At 34.0% G+C, this 23,694-nt stretch overlaps 2 protein-coding genes across 2 annotated transcripts in view; one reads left to right on the top strand and one right to left on the bottom strand.

The window, feature by feature from the left end:
- The first annotated feature begins 3,352 nt into the window (after positions 1 to 3,352).
- Positions 3,353 to 4,097, top strand: LOC137925576 (protein lethal(2)essential for life-like). The gene has a single exon (XM_068769037.1). It carries the CDS (start codon positions 3,419 to 3,421, stop codon positions 4,001 to 4,003), a length of 585 nt encoding a protein of 194 aa, XP_068625138.1. The 5' UTR covers positions 3,353 to 3,418; the 3' UTR covers positions 4,004 to 4,097.
- A 3,081-nt stretch (positions 4,098 to 7,178) lies between these two features.
- Positions 7,179 to 23,694, bottom strand: part of blo (bloated) — a 68,748-nt gene continuing 52,232 nt past the window's right edge. The window contains exons 6-9 of the mRNA XM_068769229.1: positions 12,018 to 12,188; positions 9,966 to 10,528; positions 8,468 to 8,571; positions 7,179 to 7,726 (exon numbers count right to left, since the gene is read on the bottom strand). Of these exons, the coding sequence (XP_068625330.1) occupies positions 7,179 to 7,726; positions 8,468 to 8,571; positions 9,966 to 10,528; positions 12,018 to 12,188 (1,386 nt within the window). The remainder of the gene's footprint in view (positions 7,727 to 8,467; positions 8,572 to 9,965; positions 10,529 to 12,017; positions 12,189 to 23,694) is intronic.

The following is a 23,694-nucleotide window of genomic DNA, read 5'->3' on the forward strand; positions in this document are numbered from 1 at the left end:
GAATTTTTCAGCGGTTGAAAATGTCTTACCAAGTCCAAGGAGTAACCAGAATATTGGTGGGAACTGGTAGTCGTGGGCCTGTAGACAGAATTTATAAATATTGCTGCATATTTTCTAAATCTTACAGTACCTACAAGAATCACAGGAAAAGTGCTGTAAGAGCTGTGGCACGGCAAAAAGCCTAAGATGTTCTAGGTAGTGAATGCTAGTACCAAATTCTGGAAGAAAAACGGAAGAAACTAAATAGACATCCTGTAAAAGCAAGACTTATTGCCCACAAAAACGATAATGACTTTAAATTTGGGAATAGAAAACTAACTGAAAGGTCCAGAGATTTGAATTTTTGATTTGAATTTGAATTTTCGTCCAGAAGACGCGAACGCGAAACGGCAGATTTCTTCAGATTTCCTTTGTTGAGAAGTTAAAGGAGATACACCAAAATATAACTAGTCATGGAGCAGAGGTAGAAATAATAATACGTACGGTACGCGAACGCCCTTGGTGGTGTAAAGTTAAACTCAAAAGAGGTTTGTGAAAAGTGACTGTCCGAGTTCTTCGCAAATAAGGAGGGGGGCTTCTACGAGGGAGGTATTATGAAGTTGCCGTCTAGATGGAAACAGATTATCGAACAAAACGGCGCATATTTGAACTAAATCCGATCACTGTAACACTTTTTATAAAGCATTGAATAAAGAGCAAAAAAGCGGAAGGGAGATATTTGACAACCTGTTATTAGAAGAAAATGAACTTCATGAAAGTGAGTCTTCCACACAGCTAGAACAGCTTAACTCTCAATTTGAAAGTGCTCTAGAAGGAGAACTTGCAGCAGCTATGACTGACAAACCTACTATGATATCAGATCTCTTTCATGACTCCGAGAATTTCCGTGATGTTGAAGAATTAGGAATAGAAAGTGAAAAATAATGTAGGAGATATGCCATCATTGAGAGAAGAGAATGGAGTTGCAATCAGACAAGCACAAAATCCTAATGTTCTTAAAAGGAAAAAAAAAACATTCGTCTGAGACATTACTATCTAAGAGAAATGGTGCATGACGACACTCTCAATGTCCGAAAAACCTTTTCATAGGATCAGTTGATCTAGACCAGAGTTCCCCAAACTTTTTTGTGTCATAGACCCCTTGGCATGTTTTTCCGTGTTGGGTAGACCCCCTACTTACCTGATATTGATTTTCTGTAAATTTCTAACTGTAGTGAAGTTTAGTGTTAAATACTTAAAGTAAAAACACATGTTAATTTATACATTTATTAATTGAATTTAAATTAAAACTACTCAGAATAAAATTTTGTATCTGTTATGTAAAATATACGTAACATTAAAATTTTTTTTTTCGCTGACTTTGTCATAGACCCCTAGGGGTCGATATAGACCTCTTTAGGAATCACTGATCCAGACTAATGGAACCATGTAAGAAGATAGGACTGAAGCAAGCAACTTCTTTTGTCAATCAGGGAAAGTGTTATTGTAACGTCATGGAAATGTATGAGAAATGTATGATGATAAGAATGTGATGAAAAGATGATGATAAGAAATGGAATGGAATGAGAAAAGAAGTCGCCTAGTTGCTTGTTTACAGTCCAGTTTTGTTAAGTAAAAATATAATTAGAGCAAGTCTTAGCTTTGAACAGTAATTTTTTTAATTTTATTTATCTGGTGCTTTATTTTTAAACAAGACTACTCCACCACTTTGCTGTTATATAGTACAAAATTAATCGATTTTTTTACAAATCTATTTATTCAAAACAGAACAGGATCACTGTTACTTATGACAATTGTCAATAATGAATATATTTCACCATCGCGCTCCAAAAAATTGCGCGTACTAAGATCAAGGATATACTCAAGACATTTATTTTTCTAATAATAGCATTGTATTTACTTGGGTAATGTAATAAATCTCTTATTAGATAAATATATTTCAAATTTAATATTTATGTAATAACTATCTACGGATATTACTATAAATAAATCTTTTTACCGTTTTAACAGCTTATTATATTAAGCCTTTATCTATTTATATCTAACTGATAAATTAAAAATAACAAACACAGTATTACGTTTGCCTTTATGCATTTAGTTCATGTTTATCGAACCCAATAAAAATATGCGTGCACCGGTGTAGGATGACCATGCAATATGAAAAGTAAGGAAAAAATTAATTAATTTTATAATATCGATCAAATTAACGCTTACAGTTTTTAATAAAAGAAAATTTTAAAATATTGTTATTATACAAGATTAAGATATCACTAAACAAACAGAAACATTAACAACATACATAAACCTGTAATATTATACTTTGAAAATAAGTTTAAAGGACATTTTTTTAATATTATTAAATAAGGCTTTTGTGTTACATAATCTTGCTAAATGATGCAGTGATTATAGTAATTATTTTACCGTTAAATTATAACAGTTACTTTGACCGCTGGAAGGACTTAAATTTAAATAATTTTAAAAGGTTAACTTCTGTCTTGTAATATATGAACATAGAAATTGTATACCTTCAGATTCATTCCTGACTAAGCAATGGGCACAGTTTTTCGATAAATTATTTTTTTTAGTTTTTCGATTTGTTAATCAAATACCAAGATTTGACGGATTTCAGATTTTTAGTAAATGCAAATGTGTAACAATTGCCAAGAAATTATTCTGAATTATTGTTAAATAATACCCTTTGATATAGAAAGTATAAGCAAAGACAACGCTTATAGTTAATTCTTGTATGATGTTACAGTTGTACTTTTAAAATTAACTCGTAAAGAATAATGTTGAATCGCTTAAAAATGTTTAACTGTTAATTACGTCACCTGGATTTTACTAGTACATTAGTAGTAGAATCAAGTAAAACTTCCGTAACTATTCATCATCTACGACATTAACAAATGACTTTGTAATTTTAAAATATTTTTTAACGATTTCTTCCTAAAAATTGTTATAAATGAATAAATACATTTTCTTGTGTCCGGATTTTTTTTAAAAATTGATGGGAACAATACACCGTACTTTCTAGATTTTGCCAGAACAAAACGACGAGAACATACGAGTTCTTTAACAAAAGTTCTTCGTCACTAGATGTCGCTGTTTTTTCCCAGAAATTTTTATAATTTAGTAATATAATCTTTAAATGTACGTTTCCCGTAAAAGATTACAGGGTACTGAAACTTCTAGAAGGGCTTAAATTTATTGATTTTACTCAAACTTGCATTCTCGTCTATAAATAATACACTGACAATACGTCAATGTTTCTAGAAATTGCTACTAGCCACTAGATGTCAGTTAAGTATATAAACCGGCGATTTCCCGTCAGTTGCGTTATTCGTGAAGTGTACTTCGAAGCGAGCAGGATTCGCTGCAAAGTGTGCGATTTGAAGTAATTGAATTCAGAAGTGTAACAATGAAGCTTTTTTCAATTTCATTTATTGCATTAGCAATGGCTATGAACGTTTACGGCGACACAGAATGTCAGCAAAAGAACAGTAAAATTTCTGACCAGGATTTCGGAATGGGATTGACTGCTAACGATATATTGACGTCTATGGTCAGCCCGTGGATGTTCCCTTACTTCAGACCTTGGGGATATTTGGAGTCACTCACTCGAGACCTGGGATCGACAATTAAAACTGAAAAGGATAAATTCCAGATCAATCTAGACGTTCAGCATTTCGCGCCGGAGGAGATTGTCGTGAAGACTTCGGACGGATATGTTGTTATTGAAGCAAAGCATGAAGAGAAGAAGGATGAACATGGGTATGTTTCGAGGCAGTTCGTACGTCGATACGCTTTGCCTAAAGGCGCAGAGTCTGAGAACGTTGTTTCAGAACTCTCAAGCGATGGTGTTCTTACTATAACAGCTCCCCGTAAGGAAGTCGACTCTAAAGGTGAGAGAGTTGTACCAATTACTAAAACGGGACCAGTTCGTATGGAGTCCAGTGAGAAATCGAAGGAATCTTGCACTGGTAATGAAAAATGTGAATTATAAATCATAATTAATTTTTGTTTGGCATGTAAGATTTATTATTTGGATATTTAATTTGTGTAAAGACTGATTTTAAATAAAATTCTTCAATATTAAATCATTGTTTCATTTCTAACACCCACATATTCTGCGATTCTCTTGAAAGTACTCTAGGAGTATAGATTTTTTATCCTATTTGAAATGAAAAACTGTAGTACCATCCGAAATACATTTATTGATCCATTAAATCTATTGAAGTTAAAATTTCTGGCCGTTAGGTTATGAAGACAAAATTACATGGCTATTTATACACTTGCAAGTATAACACGAGTACATATGCTTAAAATAAATACAGGGAAGACATAAATGTGTCAGAGATTTTCAGTAAAGGACCTAATTATTTGTATCTTTTATGGCCGAAGATTCGGAAAAAAAATATGGATGGACAATTTTCGTGGAATCACTGAGGTTGAATAATTGACAACATTGTAGTTTTCGATAGAACACTGGATGGTTTTTATAAGCTGAGGTTAAAAATATACAAATTAAATAAAAAATCTGAGGTATTGCAAATTGTAAATAGACCTAACTGCAGTGATTGAGGATGGATAAAAGGTAATTAGAGTGGAAGATTAGATATTGTGACGAATGAACGAAGAGAATGAAAAAAAATAAGAAAAATGAAAAAAAAAATAATAGTAAATAAAAGATAAAAAATAGTAGTAATAGAATATAATAATAGAGGTAATAAATAAGGCTATAAGAAAAAAAATATATACATATTAATCCTTTCTGAAGTTAACAAATAAAGTTTAGATGGGTAAATATAAGTTTACGTAAATATAAATAGCGCGGCGTGTTAGGTGCACAGTGGCGCCATCTGTCAATACGTTGTCGAAATGCGTCGTATGTTGCGGCAGCATTTTTAATCGCGAGTCGCATGTTGAACAAGACGGTTGTGCTCTCTTCACTTACAGCATTTTAGGCTAAGGATCGCTGGCTGACTATGCGATTGTAAATAGTGTGGCAATTATTATTTATTATGTATATGTTTAAAATCTTCTATATCTTTAAAAGGGTGATTGGCTATATAGCTCATTTCTTAACAGAATCTTTAAAGAATTAATGCCCATTATAGACCACCTTGTATAAAGTGATCACTCTGAAATATGTAACATTTATTTTAATGGTTTATGCCAATAACTTCTGGCACAACAAAGTATAAATAATAATATCCAATTTTAATGTAGTTATCAGAATTTTGTTAACCCTTTTTCTTACTATATTATCATTAATGAATAAATAAATAAATATGCTATACATTCACTTCTTTAAAGCGTTTACTTTACAACTAATCTACTTATTGAATTAATGAAGTAAATACAAATTTTTCAAAGTTATAATTTTTAATGACGAATATTTTTAAAAAGGTAACGAAAACATTAAAAAATACACTAATTCAATAAATTAAGTTGAAAACAATAAATTAAGTTGTATTAACTGTGATTAATAAAAATAAGTAACTAAGAATGAAAACATTTACTGAATATAATATTCTGGATGGCATGAAATGGGTTAATATTTTTTTAATTGATAGAACTTTCTAGATGTTTCGTCGTGTCGACTAGCAATGAGCGTTTTTGCTTTGATTCTTTCCTTTTCTATTTTATAATGATTGACTACCGCTTCTAAAATTGTTTTGTTTTTTTGCAATTTATGATATATTTCGTTAAGGATTATATAATTATACAATGGTTGTAGTATATGTCTAGCTGTGTTGATTTTTAATTACTATGCTTCGTAACCCAAAAATCTTTAATATTTACATTTAGTTTTGACAAATAATTGTATAAATGAAAGAAATATACATAATTAGATGATTTATTTATAATTATTCGTTATTACATTCGAAAATCTACCCCGAATAACACTTATTAACTTAAAATAGACATATTAATTACTCTGGTACTCGGAGATCTTACGAACGAGATTGTATCGAGTAAAAATCGATTTTTCCTATTAGTGTAAAGCGTTACATTACAACAGATAATATATAATTGCTAAATCACTAAACGTGGTAACATTGATATAAACAATTTATAAATGGCACATTATCAGAGATCGAATATTCGAATGCAAGTTTAGATAAATTTAAGCTAATTATTAAAAAAGCTTTCATGTCCATCTTGAGATTAAAATAGACGAATGCAACCTCTTTGCAAAGTGAGTCTCCAAAAAAAAAAAATAGTTCTAGTCGAAAAAATATCTAGACAAATCTGCATCTGATTATTCGATCTCTGCACATTACATACCTTTAAATTTATCATAAATTTATTTGTCCCTCTCATTTTATTACTTATCGCCATATTTTATTCTCTGTTAAACATTTAACAGTTTAAAAAAATAAACGTCATTAAATAATTTTCACGTATAGCAACACATGTCAAATAGTGATTGATATGGCAATAATTTTGAAGTTGTTAATATGACGTATTAGTTAATAGGACATTTGTATAAAAAAGTTATTATTATTAAAAACTTATCTTGGTATAAGTATATCATTTCTAAATTATTGCTGATTATTTACATTCGACAATTTTAATTTATTTATTATTGAAAAATTTAACATCGACCATGTTAAATTTTTAAATTCTACTATTATTAACATGGCCTATATTCAAGAAATTAAAATTATAAGAAAGCTATAAGCTAAACGAAACTATACGGTTTTATTGTAGGCATAGCTTTTAATGTATTAGTATTTTTAGATGTCAAATAATTTGTTTTATTAATGGCATCACTGAAATATATATTTTAAATGTCCTCAAATTTAACGCTTTTGATAAGTTTACTTATAAGTTAGATTGTAAGATTATATTTTTCGGCCCAATCTATCGGAAGTCTTGATATATTCTTTAGGGCGTTTTGATAAATATATATTTTTTGTTGAAGATTTAAAAAATCAAATAGCAACTGAACTTGTGAACCGAAGGCTTTTGGGCTGAAAGGTTCTCGATTGGCGATCGCGTGCCGGTAGACGCGGTAGGTAGGCTCTACATTCGATAAACCAACAACATAGTTAAGGCAGCACAAGACCAATCATCGTCGTGATCTTTGGGGGATACCTATGCTTTGAAGTGGGCGTCTCTCGGCTGATATGATGATGAAACGTTTGATATATATTAATGATATTTATTAATCAGCGAACGCGGGTGTTGACCTCAGTTTTTTTATTCTTATTCGACAGCTTGAACCAACCGGCCTTTTTATTCTGGTCTTTGGGCATGGAGATAGATCTGGATACTCTGTCCCTTTCGTCACGGTTCAGAACCTCGCTGGACTGGCTTTTCTTGGCGCTTGGACCTCTGCGCGAGATGGTGCTCTCTCCGTTTTCCCTCCCTGACCTCTTGTCCCGGCGGTATAGGGTAGTGCTAGAACTACTGAGTCGGCTTTGACTTTGAGGCCGTCGTCCAAGTGTAGTTTGGCTGTACGATTTGTTTTTCTGCAGCGTCGGCTGACTATCCGTTCTAGACTGTGACTTCTTGAACACGCTCTCCTTCTGTTTGGTCTTTTTCGGTTTTTGAGCGTAGTGAACGTCCTGCTGATCGTAGTGCCGCGGCGTCCAGGGCGCGAATAGGGAGAAGCTCTTTGTGGTGCTTCGCACTTGAACGTTGGAAGACATGACGGAGGATACGTCGTCCCGGGAGCGGTTTCTGGTGAGCCGGCCAGGATCAGGGATATCGCCAACTGCGTTCAAACGCGAATGTTTAATATTAGTAACGATGGATAAATATATAACTTTGATTAAATTTGATCATTTTTTCATTAAAATGTATTTAATGATGCCTCCTTTTAGACTTTGGTTGCTATCGTTCCAAAAACAACCTTTAGCTACCTCTGTATAGCGGTACCGCTCTTATAAGAAAACTAAAATTTAGATATCTTAGGCGAATAAAAAAAACGAAATGAAACTCAATATAGTTTGAAAATTCTCTTTGTTTAAAACTAGCCGTTACTAATCATAGCGAAATTTAAATTTTTTGACTAAATGAAAAATCTCATATATTTTTAGATATATTCAATAATACGGATTCAAAGTTTTGAAGTTCGCCTTTTATCTTTGCTAATTTTTTTTACAAAGCTAATGGAGGTAGTCAGATGGTAGGTAAGGATAGTAATAGGAATAGGGATAAAATAGTAGGAAGAAAGTCGTTAATGAGAAAAAGGTATGTATTAGGAAGAAGGTTGGTAGAAGAAAGAAGGTAGGAGTATTATTGGAAATATGTAGATAGTTATTCTTATAAATATAGTACTTTTTAAAAAGAATTCTTTAGTGTTAGAAACCAGAGAAAAAAATTCTCTACGTCAGATGTCAAAATATAGGGTCTGTGATTAAACTGTCAGGATTTATAACAACAAAGAAATTGTATAGCAAACCAATGCATTACAATATAGATGGTGTGGAAAAAGAAAATGAATAACACCCACCTGTGGTCGCGTGTAAGTATACCACGCTGCGTTGGCTCTGGTGGCTGGAGTCTCCTTCTGTACTGCTCTCTCCGGAGTTGGCCACGGGTGTGCGACGTCGAAGCCTGGAAATAGAATGTTTTGTTGTGCAGAGTTATTGGTTATCGAAATAAAAGCTTTAAAGTGATGAATGCATAGATTATTTACTGTCAATCAATGTCTTCAAAAATGATAAATGACGTAAGACTGTGTTTCGCACTAATCGGTGTAGCATAGCTTCTGAAAATGCCCCGTGTTGAGTGATTCGCATTGTTTGCCGCATACGCATTTATCAGCGGGCTGGCAGGCGGTGCACTTTGTTGCACGACTACTACTGCATGTGCGGAAGTGGCTAAATAATGGTCCTTTTCTTACTTCTAAATTCAAATTACTACATATTAAAATTAATGCCTGTGAATGAGAATCTAATGTTAAACAAAAAAATTAACCTAAAATAAAAGTTCTAATTCATTCTAAGTAAATGAAGCCATAAAAGTAACCGACTAAGCCCAGCGAATTGATAAGTTGAAGTAGTAGTGGACAGGCTACAAAGCGCGCTGGATAGACAGACTCAGGGCGTTGAGATTCTGGAGAAGTAGTTTGCCCACTAGGTCGACCGATGACATTAATAAATTCTTCGAAGAAGCTGGATGCAAGCCGCTTTCAATCGGTCCTATTGCAAATCTATTGGAGATGTCTGTGGGGATGAAACACAGCAAAAGACTGTTGAAAGACGTGAAGTAAATTTATACAGGTGATACAAAATAGACGTGAAAGCTTTAAAGATTTGGACTGAGAAAGGAATTTACATCTATACTTTTAAAGCTGGTATATGGCCAATCACTTGTATGAAATTGTGTAATAGAAAAAGTTTGCAAGATATGAGACTATGGAAATAGGACAAAATTAGAATTTTATTTGTAAATCAGTTACGTATTACTATTGTAGGGGCAACATTACGTTATCGTCAGCGGCGCATCGAAAAGGGGAATTCCACAGAAATCACGTCGGGCTCATCCCAATTCCCTTTTTCGATGCGCCGCTGACAATAACGCAATGTTGCCCCTACACTATGTTACAAGTGTTATTTACACTGTAATAGTCTTTTTTCTTACTTAATTTAATTATTCATTAGAAAGATCTAATTCATATGTTCGAAATTTCACGACGTGATCAAAAATGTGGAGATCCGTAGTCGAATGAAAGTAATTGATTTAACCCAGTGGATAGGCAAGTGGAAATTGGTGTGGGGAAGGTCGCATAGGATACAGAACACATGGCCATGGGGTCTTAAAGTTCTGGAGTGGAGACCACGTATCTGCAAGCGTAACGTAATACGTCCGCCCACGGACCGATGACCTTATGATGAAGACGGAAGCAGACCACATGGAACCAGTCGCACTACGGCGGAGGCCTAGGTCCATTCAATTTTATTCGGATGTTATGATTAGGTATGAGCAGATTTAAAACCAATACTTACTTTCCATCTCTGCTCAATTCGTGTTTACTGCTTCTTAGTTCTGATGAGCTGCCTCTTTCTTCTCCTCTAGCATGTCTTCTAATATCGTTCTTGCTCCCTTTCAAGGTTTTTGAGCTGCTATGACTCCTGGATCTGTCGTAGGGACTGATTGGTGGTTTTGTTTTCGTTTTCCTGTCGAACTGACTCTCCGTTTCAGAATTGCTCTGTATTTCGGATATGTTCTGTAGGTTTCTCTTGTAGTATTGTTTCGTTCGGGGCGATTCGTTTTGTTCGTCCCGGTAAAGGTTCGACATGGAGTAGCTCTTGTTGGATAGCTCGCTGTGGTCGACCTCGTCGAGGCCAGTGCTCGAGTTGGAGATGGTTTTTCTCAGCGTGCTGTGACTCTTCGAATGCGGGTGGCTTTTGGACTTTGTGACTGTTTGTTTAACGTTACCCTCGGACTCTTGGTCGGTGTCACCGAAGAAGCGAAGGTTCTTGGCTGGTGAGTTAAGCGGTTTGCTTGATTTGGACCATACGCGGCGTGATGATTCATCTTCGGTTGTGATGATGCTGTCCTTCTCGACCTGTATTTCAATATTTCATAAATAAATGTACAGGGTGATTGAAAATAGTTGTAAAAGCATTAAACATGTTAACTTATAGTTAATTTGCTGTCAGTTAATATATGGTACACCCAATTTAAAAATCAATGAAAATCTCAGGTAGTGGTTAGGAACAATAAATGAAGTAAAACTTACATAGTAAACAAAAGTGTTATCAAAATTCGGATTACTTCATAAATGATTTATTGTTTACTATCTGTTCGTGCAGACTTTGTGCGGCTAGAAGTTCTGACCAGAACAATTTCATGTGACATACTTCAGAGTGATGATTTTACTAATATAAAGTGAAAGATTTAGGAATGAATATATAGCTATATATTCATCTCTATAATACAAAAATACTTGAAGAATATTATTCATCTATCTCTTATTCTTCCTTAAAGAAAAGTTTCGCAAGGAAAAGTTATGGCGGTAAAAGTCGATATAATATTAAAAAAAATATTGATAATTGATTATACATATCTCTTAGATAAATGCGATCTTCATCTTAACAGATTAGATGTATTTTATTTATTGTTCGATTACATTTGCTACTGTTGCATGCTTCGTATTCCTAGCCACCACGACCACATTACTTTATTTACAATAATTGTTCTTCGTTCAAATTTGAAATTCGAACGATGATTTGAATTCGGATGCCGCCAATCATGCAATCGTCGTCTTTTCATTTGGGCTAATTTTGAATACAAGCCCGTTACATGTTCTTTTCTTTCCATACTATGACTGTCTATGAGATATTCTTTCTAGTAATAAGACCGCCTATTGTATTTTTTATGTCATTAAGTTTATAAAACAGAAACTATAGAACAGATGGCTTCAAGGTTTTGGAGTGGAGATTACGGATCAGCAAGCGCAACGTAGGATGTTTTTTTTATGGCCCTCGCTATTGGAGGCCTCTCGTACCCCTAATTAGTTGGGATCAGGGTCTTTGTTTACAAATAAGTTTTTCAGATTTTTCATCTTTATTCTTCACTCACTGTCATACTTCTCAATTTCTTTTATTCTTACCTTATTTCCATCACAGTATCTTTCATTTTGTTCTTTCATACCTTCTTGCTTTCATCACCTTCCTTCCATCATCTTATTACTCTTAGGTGGCTAGATACCATTTTTTTATTCTTTATTTTTTTATTTACATATTATTTTTTATTACAGTTTTATTTGTTGGATTGTGTTTTCTTAATACATTACTACACTTTTCTTATTATATTTTTTCTATTATTAATTGACTAGTTATTTTATGTGCAGTTTATTAGGTACACGTAAGATGTTCACCAACAAGGGGGAAAGACGACTTTGCTAGAGGTGCAAGAATCTGAATGAAGGTTGCTTCCGGTGTTATTGGAAATCTATGGATAAGGCCTGTGTATAGAGGTGGACATCCAATGAGTATTTATGAAATAAATCCAAAAAAAAAGTGAGTTTCAAATACACGATCAAACCAACTTACCCTACTGTTGATGCTTTTCTCTCTCTTCTTGCCGAGCCGGTCAAGTGACTTCAACCAATTGCCGCTGGTGGGCTGTGGTGTCGGCTGCGGTTGAGGAGCAGCCTGGCGTCGTGGCGGTGATGGTGTGGGACTTGGGGTTGCAAGGCGACGTCTCTCGCGGTACCTTTCAGCCTGGAAAATATTTAACAAATATTAGTATAATGAATAGACTAACTAATAAATAACTAACTGGTACTTTTTGGATTCGTGAAGAGATTCTACGCTCCCCTTGCGGTATTCGCTACTGCGTGCTATGTGCCATGATCAGATTAGTTAGCTTGCGTATGTACTGGGTTATATCGATTACTATCTTTCGTAAGAAAAGGACCAATATTTAGCCACTTCCGCACATGCAGCCAAATTACTCAACACGGTGGCGGTTGTGTGATTCGCATTGTTTGCCGCATACGCATTTATCAGCGGGCTGGCGGGCGGTGCATTTTATTGCATGACTACCACTGCATGTGCGGAAGTGGCTAAATATTGGTCCTTTTCTTACTTAGGATGGACTTCCGCAAAGTAGCGCCTGATTCCATTAAATACTATCTTTCGTTTATGGATTTCTTTATCTCTATTTCAATCTCATAGAGCATCTCTGAACATCTCCATGGCTCGTTGAACGTTAAGTATAGTAAATTAATGGACATTAGGAAATACGGTATTCGTGATAAAATGGAGTAATTATAAAATAGAGGAACATTTTAAACATTGCTTAACACAATTTATTAGGTGTTAAAATGATAAACGGTTTTCGATTAAAAACATCGATAAAATTCCAAGAAGTTATCGCAACCGGGATCTGACCGAAGCGTTGCCACTAAATACAGTCATTAAGGTTGTGTTTATATTTACGTTGGCATAGTTCGCGGTGTAAATATTATAAATTGTACAATTAGGGTTCCCTTGTACAGTTGAAGTACATATATACATATGCAGAATGGTTTCTCATTGCAAAAACATATTTTTTGGACCTCTAGTTCCACTACCATTTTTTTGGACAGGGTCTTTGATTTCAATAAGCTTTTTTGTGTAGATTTATTTATTTTCCTTATTTCGTCCGTCACAATATCCGGCATTCTATCTTCTCCCTTCCTCAACCTTTTCTTTCACTCTTATTGCTTTTATTTAAATACCTTCTGTGCATTTCTTTCCATCCTTTGCTACATTGTTTCTGCAAAAGCTTACACACATTTCCAATCAACCTATATAAAGTTATCACTCTTAAATGCGCTACATACTTTTTGCTATTGGAATTCTACCGGCCAATACCTTACCTTGTGAAGACAAATGTCTGAGAGCAGATAGAAAAATAATTAATTTTAATACGTATCCGATTTTTAATTTTTCCGATTTCCGAAGATGCTTACATGGTCGGGTGGCGTCACTAGAATGGACAGAATACGAAACGAATATATCAGAGGTTCGTTTAAGGTAGCTCCGATCCCCAGCAAATTACAGGAAAATAGATTGCGATGGTATGGCCATATTCAACGAAAACCAGATAACCACGTGATAAAAACTGCCTTAAGCCTCCCAGAATGCCCAAGAGGGAGAGGGCGTCCAAAAGCTACGTGGTGGTCTAATATCGAAAAGGAACTGGAAACCCTTCAACTTGATGCAGAGACAACCCAGGATAGAATGGCCTGGCGCAAATTAATAAGGAGACCCGACCCCAAATAAAGGGAAAAGGGAAGGAAGAAGAAGAAGAATATGTATCCGATTTTAGAAAACGCTTTTAATGAATTACGTTATTTATTATTTTTAAAACCATTGATTTTTAAATTAGCGGCAAATGATCTACATTCACCCGATTTTACTTAGAGATTTTACATCTCTAACCATATACATAATATACTATCGATATCAATAGCGTAATAGCATTGTTAATAGCAGTAAGTAAAGCGTTACGTTATTTTTTAAATAGCTCTGGAATCTTTGTAAAAAAAAAAAAGTAATGTCATAATGACGTCACAATGAAGTATAAATAAAAGGCATATTTTTTCACAACAATTCCACGTACTGAACCCGTGGATTATGTGGCGGATGTCGCTTTGGCGAATTTTTTACCGCGTGCCCCATCAATTACCTCGCACTCTTTGGCATTTGACGTATTTCATTTCGACAGATTCGTAATAAGGAAAACGCCGTTAACCGTGCAAAAAATGACGACATTCTATATTTAAATTGAATTAAACACATCTACTCGATTACGAGAATTTTGATGCTTGTTTTTTTATGATGGCATTTATTTTATTATTTAAATTAATATGCATACTATAAACGGTAAGCACTATTAAAGACATCCTCGATCAGCTCAAGATTAAGGTGTTTTGGCCACACTGCCCGAATGCAATCAAACTTCGAATAACTTCTGGTTCTAGGTAAAGTAGAAAAAAAAGTTAAATACCTGGTGGGCGATGACCTAAATCTGAAGAAAGACCTAAAGAAAGCAGAGGAAAGATAATATAGAAAAAGCTTGTCATTGATTTTGTCACACCGTTAAATAAGGACGCTAAAATAGAATAATATGAATCTATATTATTTAATAATATTACACAAGTTGTGGCGTTTATTTATTTTAAAACATTACTCATACTTTTAATTTAAGAAGTGACAGTGACAGATGTCAAATGTCAAAACAAATTAATTGATGAATTTAATTCCGGAGCTTGATAGAGGAATAGGTATACTGTAATATTGTAATACTAAAAAGCAATCTATAAAAATAAATAAAATTGAAGCGTCTGTTTGTAATATTAAAATAATAGATTTTTTACTAGTTTGAAAAGAATACGGTACATATACAGAAGTTAATTTTTTTTCTGTCTGTCTGTATATATGTTCTGACTAATTTCTGAAACGGCTAGACCCATTTTGACAGGACTTATACTGGCAGGTAACTTTTATTTTATTTTATTTACTTTATTGGAGATAAACAGTAACAAAAGGCAGTAAAAAAGTACAAATTTAGAAGCTTTGAAATGTAAAGTTAGTTACAATTTTTACTTTATAACTATCACACTGAGAACATATAATGATTTATAGTCAAACAATGAAAAAACAAATAAAAACTTTACTAAACAGGGATCAAAGATTATGGTTTATTTATTTATATTATGTTTGTTTATATATTTATATTATATCTTTATATTATGGTTTAAATTGTATTGTATGTACTCAATATCACAAACATATGAATTGTTGAGGTCATACATTCTGTATAAGGGTGCACGCTGTAATAAACTGCGGTAATAAAGAGTAACTTGGCTACTTTTATTTTAGTAAAATTCCTTAACGAATATATATATATATATATATATATATATATATATCTAAAATTCCATGCGGACGAAGTCCATGTCACAGCTAGTAATTAATAAAAAGTGTTAATATGTGCACACAGACACATAGCATTGAACATACAGGATGGTTGATATGTTCAAAAGCTTATAAGGAAGAATGTTTGGCTCGAATGTTGCTGTCAATTAATCAGAGACATACCCTATCTAAAAATTAATTTCGGAAATAACAAATTACGTAATGATAATATGAAAATATAGCAAGAAAAAGCTTTTTCTACATTCATATTACTACACACTAAAATTAATCATTGTTTATGTCCGTGCAGATTTTGTATTGCCTGAAGATTTTGGCTCGTCGCATTTAAAAAGTTTCAGAGTGATTAATTTATACAGGATGATTAGAAAACGTAAAGGTAAATGGGTAAAGGCTTTATCTTTTTTTTATTAGTAAAAATACATTTACCCCTTTAAAGATTTTACACCTATCATCAATCATCCTTTATAATATAAATCGACGGAATCCCACGATTAAATGCGGTAAAGGTCGTACGAGTTTTATGAGTCGGACCAGTTCGATAAATCGGCATTATCCACGGCAATATATACACACATATATATAGCTTGGTACCAATGTCATAGAGGTCAAGCACCTTCTTCGGTTACCCCTCAGGTTTGGACTAAGCAAACACGACCGCGGGTCGATGCCACGAGCTTCGCGATAAGTCTGTCCACAAACAGTTTCAAGGATCTCGTTCTTTTGATAATTGAGGCCCATATATTTCTAATCTATTTATTTTTTCGAAATGCCTTAAATAATTTAAAAAGTAAAAGTTTTATGACGTAAAATTATATACATGTGAGGTGTTAACGAAAGTTTTTATTTGTATGAATGGTCTTTAAATCGACGATGTATACGGTACAGTACTCGGCGGTAAATATTGCATATCGACTTTTAGAAGAGACAATCGGCTAATTTCGGCTTCGTAGAGCACTATCTCTGTCCCACACTACCTATGTGACGTTTTGTCAGTCGTTGTATTTCGTTCGACAGAGATAATGCTCTCATATAATCTAATATTTGACGCCGGGTACTGTCCTTTCCGGTTCCCCTAATAAATTATATTAATTATTTTTTCTTTTTCGAAAGACCAATAACGTCTAGTAGTATAAAGTCTACACGGACAGATGGTAATCTTTTTATATTATATGGCAGAGCGTTATGTCTGTCACACGAAATAAAACGACTGACAAAACGTCACATAAGTAGAATGGGACAGAGATAGTGCTCTACGAAGCCGAAATTAACCGATTGTCTCTTTCCAAAGGTCAAAAGAAAAGAACACCCAGTTTGATAAAACGTCAGTCAAATTTGACAGATATTACTTCAACAAGATGGCCGCTATCAACTGTCAGAGTTCGGAACTCCATTTTGTTAGTATTAAATCATGTTATATACAAAGGTAAAAGTAATAAGTCAAAACACCATATAAATATATTTAGTGTGCTTTTTATGTCTAAGAATGTCCTTAAAAATCATTATTACGCAGTCATTAGTTATAGATATAAAAGTTTTGATGTATATCTCATATATCAGCAAAAACTGTTAATTTTTTTATATTCCAATCATAAGATAGAAAGAGAGCAATATATAACGTAAAATATATCTGTATATTGAAATGCGAAAGGCCTGTAACTTCGGGGAGTAAGTATCTGCAAGGACAGATAAATTGAATGTTTGTCTCTTTACACGGTGATTGGTTAAAAATCTTTAAAGATATGAATGTATGGTCCAATTGTAAGAAGCTGAAAACCTTTAACATGTACTCCAAATTAATCTGTACAAAGAGATTACTCTGAAATATGTGACATTAATTTTTTTTCTATTAAATTATCGACATGTCAATAATTTCTGGCAGGACAAAGTCTAAGGGAACAGATAGTAAACAAAAATTCATTTTAATATGAAGTAATTCGAAATTTAAAACCGTTCTTTTACTATATCATTATTATGTTAGATTCGATTATTAATTTTTGGTTTGGTTTTGGTTTGGTTAACATTCGTCCTTTTAAATCTTTTGCCGATCCTTTAACTATTATAAATATATAATTAAATATAATTTCAGATCCAAAACGTTTTATTTTTAAATTTCACTTTAAATTTTTTTCTAAATAAATTGCATATGTTGTATCTAGCAATTAATAGAATTTATATTTATTTTATTGCAGTGTATCTGTAGAAACTAGAGTAAAACGTAGGCGTGAGGCCATTCCGTTTATTCATTATTTGCAAACCTTCGTATGTCACTCGGTGCGGAGTAAGGTTGCGGAGGTCACTTGCGGACTCGACGGCCTCGTGTTCGACCCACACTTCCGGTCACACTTCACTTAGTCTGTTCAATTTCAAAACTTAATCCCAACTTAATATTTAAAATAAATGTGATAATACAGCATAGTAACGAATTGCTGTAAATACTGTAAAGGTGATGGTTAAAGTAATCATAAAAAATTCTACTGAGTTTGTTTGCTCTTAAGATTACAACGTGTTTGGAACCCTCGTAGGTTTGTTAGGGGCAATATTATATATATCACAGATTCCTAATAGGACTAGTGGAAAGCGGTTTGCGTCCAGCGTTTTCCAGCGTTTTCCAACCATCACCTTGGAGTTTGGTTGACAATTAAATTTAATGAATCTGTTTCGATATTTTTTTTACGAAGTTGTTTATGTCGTCGTGGCTATCTTTGAAGTAGGCCTTGCCTTGCGTTAGGCGTCTATTGGTTGAAATGAAGAATCTATTTCAATAATAATATCAAGGGTGTGCTAATAAACCATTATATGTATGCAATGTTTGATGTTTTTCGTAGACTTATAGTACACCAATATCTCACTTTGTGTCGTGGTTACGTTCCAAAAAAACACGTCACAAATTGAAACGCCGCAAAGTGAAATAAAATTTTCTATAGCAAATCATGTAAAGATCGAAGATAGGTTCCAGGGTCACGAAAACACTACTTTTCAAAAAGAAAATTGAACAAAGTAAACATTTAAAAAAAAATAATATAACTCTGCTAATGAATAAATTGTACTAATATTTCCTTTTTTGTAACCAGAAACATCACGGAAAATTTATTATACTCTTTTAACTTACAGAAACTGAACTCTTAAAATTAGCAAAACAATGTGAAAATAAAACTGTATTCGAATTGCGTTCATTTTTAGTTAGAAAGGGAATCCCCGAGTTTTGATGGCATGGTGCAATTAGAAACAAAAGTGTTGCCAAAAAAAAGGAAATGTAAAAAAAAAAAATTAAAGACTCGAACCTAAAACAACGCAACCTCGAAAATCTAACGACACACAGTGAAAGTTAGTACTAATTAAGCAGCGACGCAATTTCGGAAAAAACGCAAAACGAAACGACGCAAAGCGAGGTATAGGTGTATATATATAGATCTTATATAGTATATATAACTGTGTAATGTCTTCCAAGTCCCATAATAAGGTCTTTCCACCATGTGGGCGTACGTCCGGCGCTTCGCGTGCCTGATCGTGTTCTTTACAAAGTAGATTATCATATAAATAAATAAATGAACTGCGATAAAAGGATTCGCAGATTAATACTTATTAGCTATTTAAATTATTATTCCTTTTCAATCGCTGACATCATCCTCGTTCTGGTAATAAAATCTGTTGTATAATGAAAGGTTGAATGCATTTGTGTGTTGTTTTTATATTTATTGTATTTGTTTATTTCCATAGGTTTTCCCCAAAGATATATATAGGGGAATATACCATAATCTCCCCGTGTTTAGCACTAATCAGTGTAACATAACTCCTGAAGATGCCCCGTGGAGGGGTGAAACACGTGTTGAGTGAATTAGGGGTGGCAGTTGTGTAATTCGCATTGTTTGCCGCATACGCATTTATCAGCGGGCTGGCGGGCGGTGCACTTTGTTGCGACTACCACTGCATGTGCGGAAGTGGCTAAACATTGGTCTTTTTCTTACTTAGGACGGACTTCCGCAAGGTAACGCCTGATTCCATTAAATATAATCTCCCCGCCTGGCAGGTGGATTGGCGATTGCAATGTGCCTGAATGGTACGTAGAGGGCGTTGCTGCCTCTTTGATACATGTTTGTAAATAGTGGCAATTCTATATAATTAATACACAAAGTGTGAATAATATAAGATTGTACGCAGGAAATCAGACCTGCAACCTGCGAATGCAAGTGCCAGTCTCCTACTGCATGATTATCAGTTTTTTTATCTGACTTGCTCTGCTATCCAAATGTCATTTGCTGGTTCTGCGGGTGTGATGGGACAGAGCGCTTATGGCGCTTAGGCTATAACCTCTTTAAAGGTAACAAAACTCGAAGGCTTCCTAGGAAGCCTCGGCCGCTATATACTAGAATTTCACCCGAATCGAAGGTCATTGAGCTTAGATCGCTTCGGTGGACGCTCCTTGCAACTGGGCAACCATTGCTCGACTGGTTGTTTCTGTTTATATAAATTGGTTTTAGTATGCGATTTATTAACCATTTAGGCTCGAATATAGTGATTGATTAGGACTTTGCGTGGTCCTCTTAACATTAATTAAATTAAAAAAAAACCTAACATTAATTCATAAAGTATACGATTAATCACTAATGATTGGGACAATGCGAAATCATCTTGAATTTATTTAAACATAATTTCAAAAGTAAGTCGTATTAGCTATTGCCGCGTTGACATTTGATAAAGATCTTCTACATTGTCATTTATTTTGACATATTTAAATTAGGTTCCTGCGATTGGTCTGAACAATTCGCGTTGACCAATCAGAGAGCGGCACGACACCGTTAATTTGACCAATCCATGTACATCACGAGTAAAACAACGGAAGGGCAATTTTTTATAGAAACTATTCGAAATATGGTTTTTAAATACTACGTCTTATTTCGGTGGAAAAGTATAAATATATATTTTATAGAATAATTATATCATGCTGCTTATACGTTAAACAATACAATACCTCTACATTATAATATTAAGAGAAAAAAGCGTTGGTGACACAGTAAAATTTTAAATGTCAACGCAAATCAAAACGAAGCAAAAATAAAATGGACATATAGAATTGAATACACTAAAAACTTATCCACTTGTAAAAAATTACATTTAGCAATGAACTAAAAAGGGCTTTCATACAAAACCACGTTAAATGCAAAATAAATATTGAACTTTACTTAACATTATCAACCACTTTAGCAATTAAAACTGTAATTTTTATTTGGTTACCGCGTAATTACGACTATTACCGTCATTGATGTCAATCTATTGCGTCGTTTGGTCGAATTAACTCGAGTCCCGATTCAAATAAGGCATTACAGCCAAATTAAGGTATCAATTGGCATTTCGAATCTATCGAAACCAAATAGAGTGTCGTGGAACTCGGTCTGGCACTCCCCAAACTGTGCCCATTCTTTTATACAAACTATTCTGATACTCTAACATTTAAAATTCGTGTATGTTTTACTACCATATATATATATGGTAGTAAAACATACCATATATATATATATATATATATATATATATATATATATATATATACATATATACTCCATATATCTCTCGTAACGTTACATTGACATGAAGTTATAAGTACATAAAAATACCATAAACAGTTTTTCTTTTTGATCTTTGGTAAAGCAGTGGTAGCTCAGCGGTAAAGGAATTGTGATCGTAGGTCGCGAGTTCAATTCCGAGATAAAATGTTATATTATTTACACTTTATGCATTAATTATATATAATTGCCATTGCTAACACACAAGTTACAACAGGATAGGCAGCCACTGCGTATATACCACACTGTGAACGTCAACCCGCGTGCCAAGCAAGGCGATGGCAGTATGTCCCCTATAGTTATTTTGGGGGAGGCCAGGTAGGATTTTCTAGAATTTTCCTAATTGAATTATAATATTAAAGAATTAATCGATACGGAACTATAATGATTTAATTATTTACTATGGTAATATATACGGACCCCTAAAATACATAACCTCCTTATAACTGTTCTAAAGTCATTATCATATTCCTTCTAATTGATAAGCGGACTAATACCGTATATGTTTGTATGAGGTTGGATCACAGTTATGGTATATTTGAACACCACTCTCTTTTGTACAACATCCTTAGCGTATAAGATATAAATGTTAAAATTCATGACGAAAGTAATTTTATTATTAAAACTGTTTAGGCTTCTCTCAAAGATATTTATTGTACGATATACCATAATCGTTATGCTTGCCAGACGGATAGACGATCATAGTGTGGTATTATGGTACGCATAAGGACACTTCTGCCCATCCTCCTGAAGTTTTGTTTGTAAGCAATGGCAATCCCATATAATTAATGCAAATAGTTTTAATTATATAAGACTGTATATTGAACTCGCGACCTACGATCGCAAGTTTCAGTTCTTTACCGCTGGACCACTGCCCCGCTGAAGGTCATATCTTAGCGCTTTTTTTAAAGACCCTCAGAATACAGTACCACGTATATATGTACATTATTTATTTAATGGAATCAGGCGTTACCTTGCGGAAGTCCATCCTAAGTAAATAAAGGACCAATATATAGCTACTTTCGCCAATGCAGTAGTAGTCGTGGAACAAAGTGCACCGTCCGCCAGCTCGCTGATAAATGCGTATGCGGCAAACAATGCGAATTACACAACTACCGCCGTTAAATCACTCAACACGTGTTTCACCCCTCCACGGGGCATCTTCAGGAGTAATGTTACACCGATTAGTGCCAAACACAGAGAGTTTAACAAGTCGCTATGTTAGTAACTTGTCATAAACAAACTGTTGCTGTTTAGTATTTAATACCGTTTTATTATAATTAATTTTATAATAATATATTGTTCGGAGAAAATCATTAAAATAAATTAAAATTTTCGAAATGCTTAGCTTGTCACATAAACATGTTAAGGGAGCCACAAGTGGTTTTCGTCCCTGTATTCGTCTGCGTGTACTTCGTCCCTGTTCTATTTCTATCTCAATATAAAATTAACTGTACTATCGCTACTTGTCAACATGAAGGTGTAACATCATGTGAACATTTGCTAGGCCAGATCAAATCTGTCTCACGTATTCTGTATTTAGGTTGGAAGGTTCAATGATCAAGAACTTGAATACATCGTGGGAATCTAACCAGAGTTTAATGTGTCATGTTATATCCTCTAAAGAAATTTTAAATTTGGAATGTCATTCTAAAACTTCAAATAAAAATGAAAGCGGAATCCTAACCATATATCTATGCAACTATTATAAATAATGAAGCCGAGTACATTGCGATCAATTAGGATCTTTTATTTGAAAATGAGAATTGTAATTACCCACTGATCATTTGTCTATTTCATCATCATTATTTCAGCCATATTTGTGGACTTCCTCCACAACTGAACATGGGCTTCACCATAGAATTTCTAATAGAATCGTCTCTAAATGAACCCTGTTATTGTGGATCTCTCGTACAATCCCTGTCTTGGGTTAACTGAGACAGTTTTTACTTAATAATTTATTCATTTTCGACTTTTATTATCTCTCTCTTATATCCTTCTTTGCATCTCTCATTCATTCTTCTTTTAACCGTCACAATATCTTCCATTCTGATTCGTTCTTTTATTTTTCATTCTTTGACTCTTATCCTTTGCCGTTCCCCCGGATTGCTACATTATATTTTTTTACTACTTTACATTTTTTGTTTCGACTAATGTCTGTATCACAGTATCATCACTTATTTTCTTGGTTATATTTCGTTACCTTTTAGTTATTCAATTTTTACTGCATTCTTTTGACTTAAATAGCTCTACTTACTACCTTCTGGCAGTAAACCAAGGAACCAAGGTGGCTTTCTTCTTTGCTTACCAATGAGGCGATATTCTCTTTTATTATTCTTTCATGTAAACGAAACTGGTACTCAACGTGTAACGCGAATTCCCCGTGCCCCGTGAAGATTTGGAACAGGACCGTGTACAGCTCCAATCGGCGAAGCATGCAGTAGGCTCAGACAGCATCGGGGAAAAACACAATAGAACCGGTTGGATGCTGAATCTGGAGTCTTCCAACGTCCTTAACAAGATCGTCTGTCTCCACTCTAAAACCTTAAGGCCTCAGCGGTGATTTGTTCTGGACGCTTTGTGTGCCTTGTCTTTGTCCAGTGCTACTTCTTCTGTCGGTAACTTATCGGTAACTGGGCGGTTATTTTTGGATCGATGGATGTTTATTTTAGTGTTATTACTTCTGTTGGCATTAACAATTTCTCCTAGTTTGATTTGACAAAGCGCTAAATGTGCTT

Source organism: Battus philenor, unplaced genomic scaffold (genome assembly GCF_028537555.1).
Source record: "Battus philenor isolate CCGP_79_NKW_IND1 unplaced genomic scaffold, ilBatPhil1.0.hap1 SCAF_27, whole genome shotgun sequence".
Classification (NCBI taxonomy): Eukaryota; Metazoa; Arthropoda; class Insecta; order Lepidoptera; family Papilionidae; genus Battus; species Battus philenor.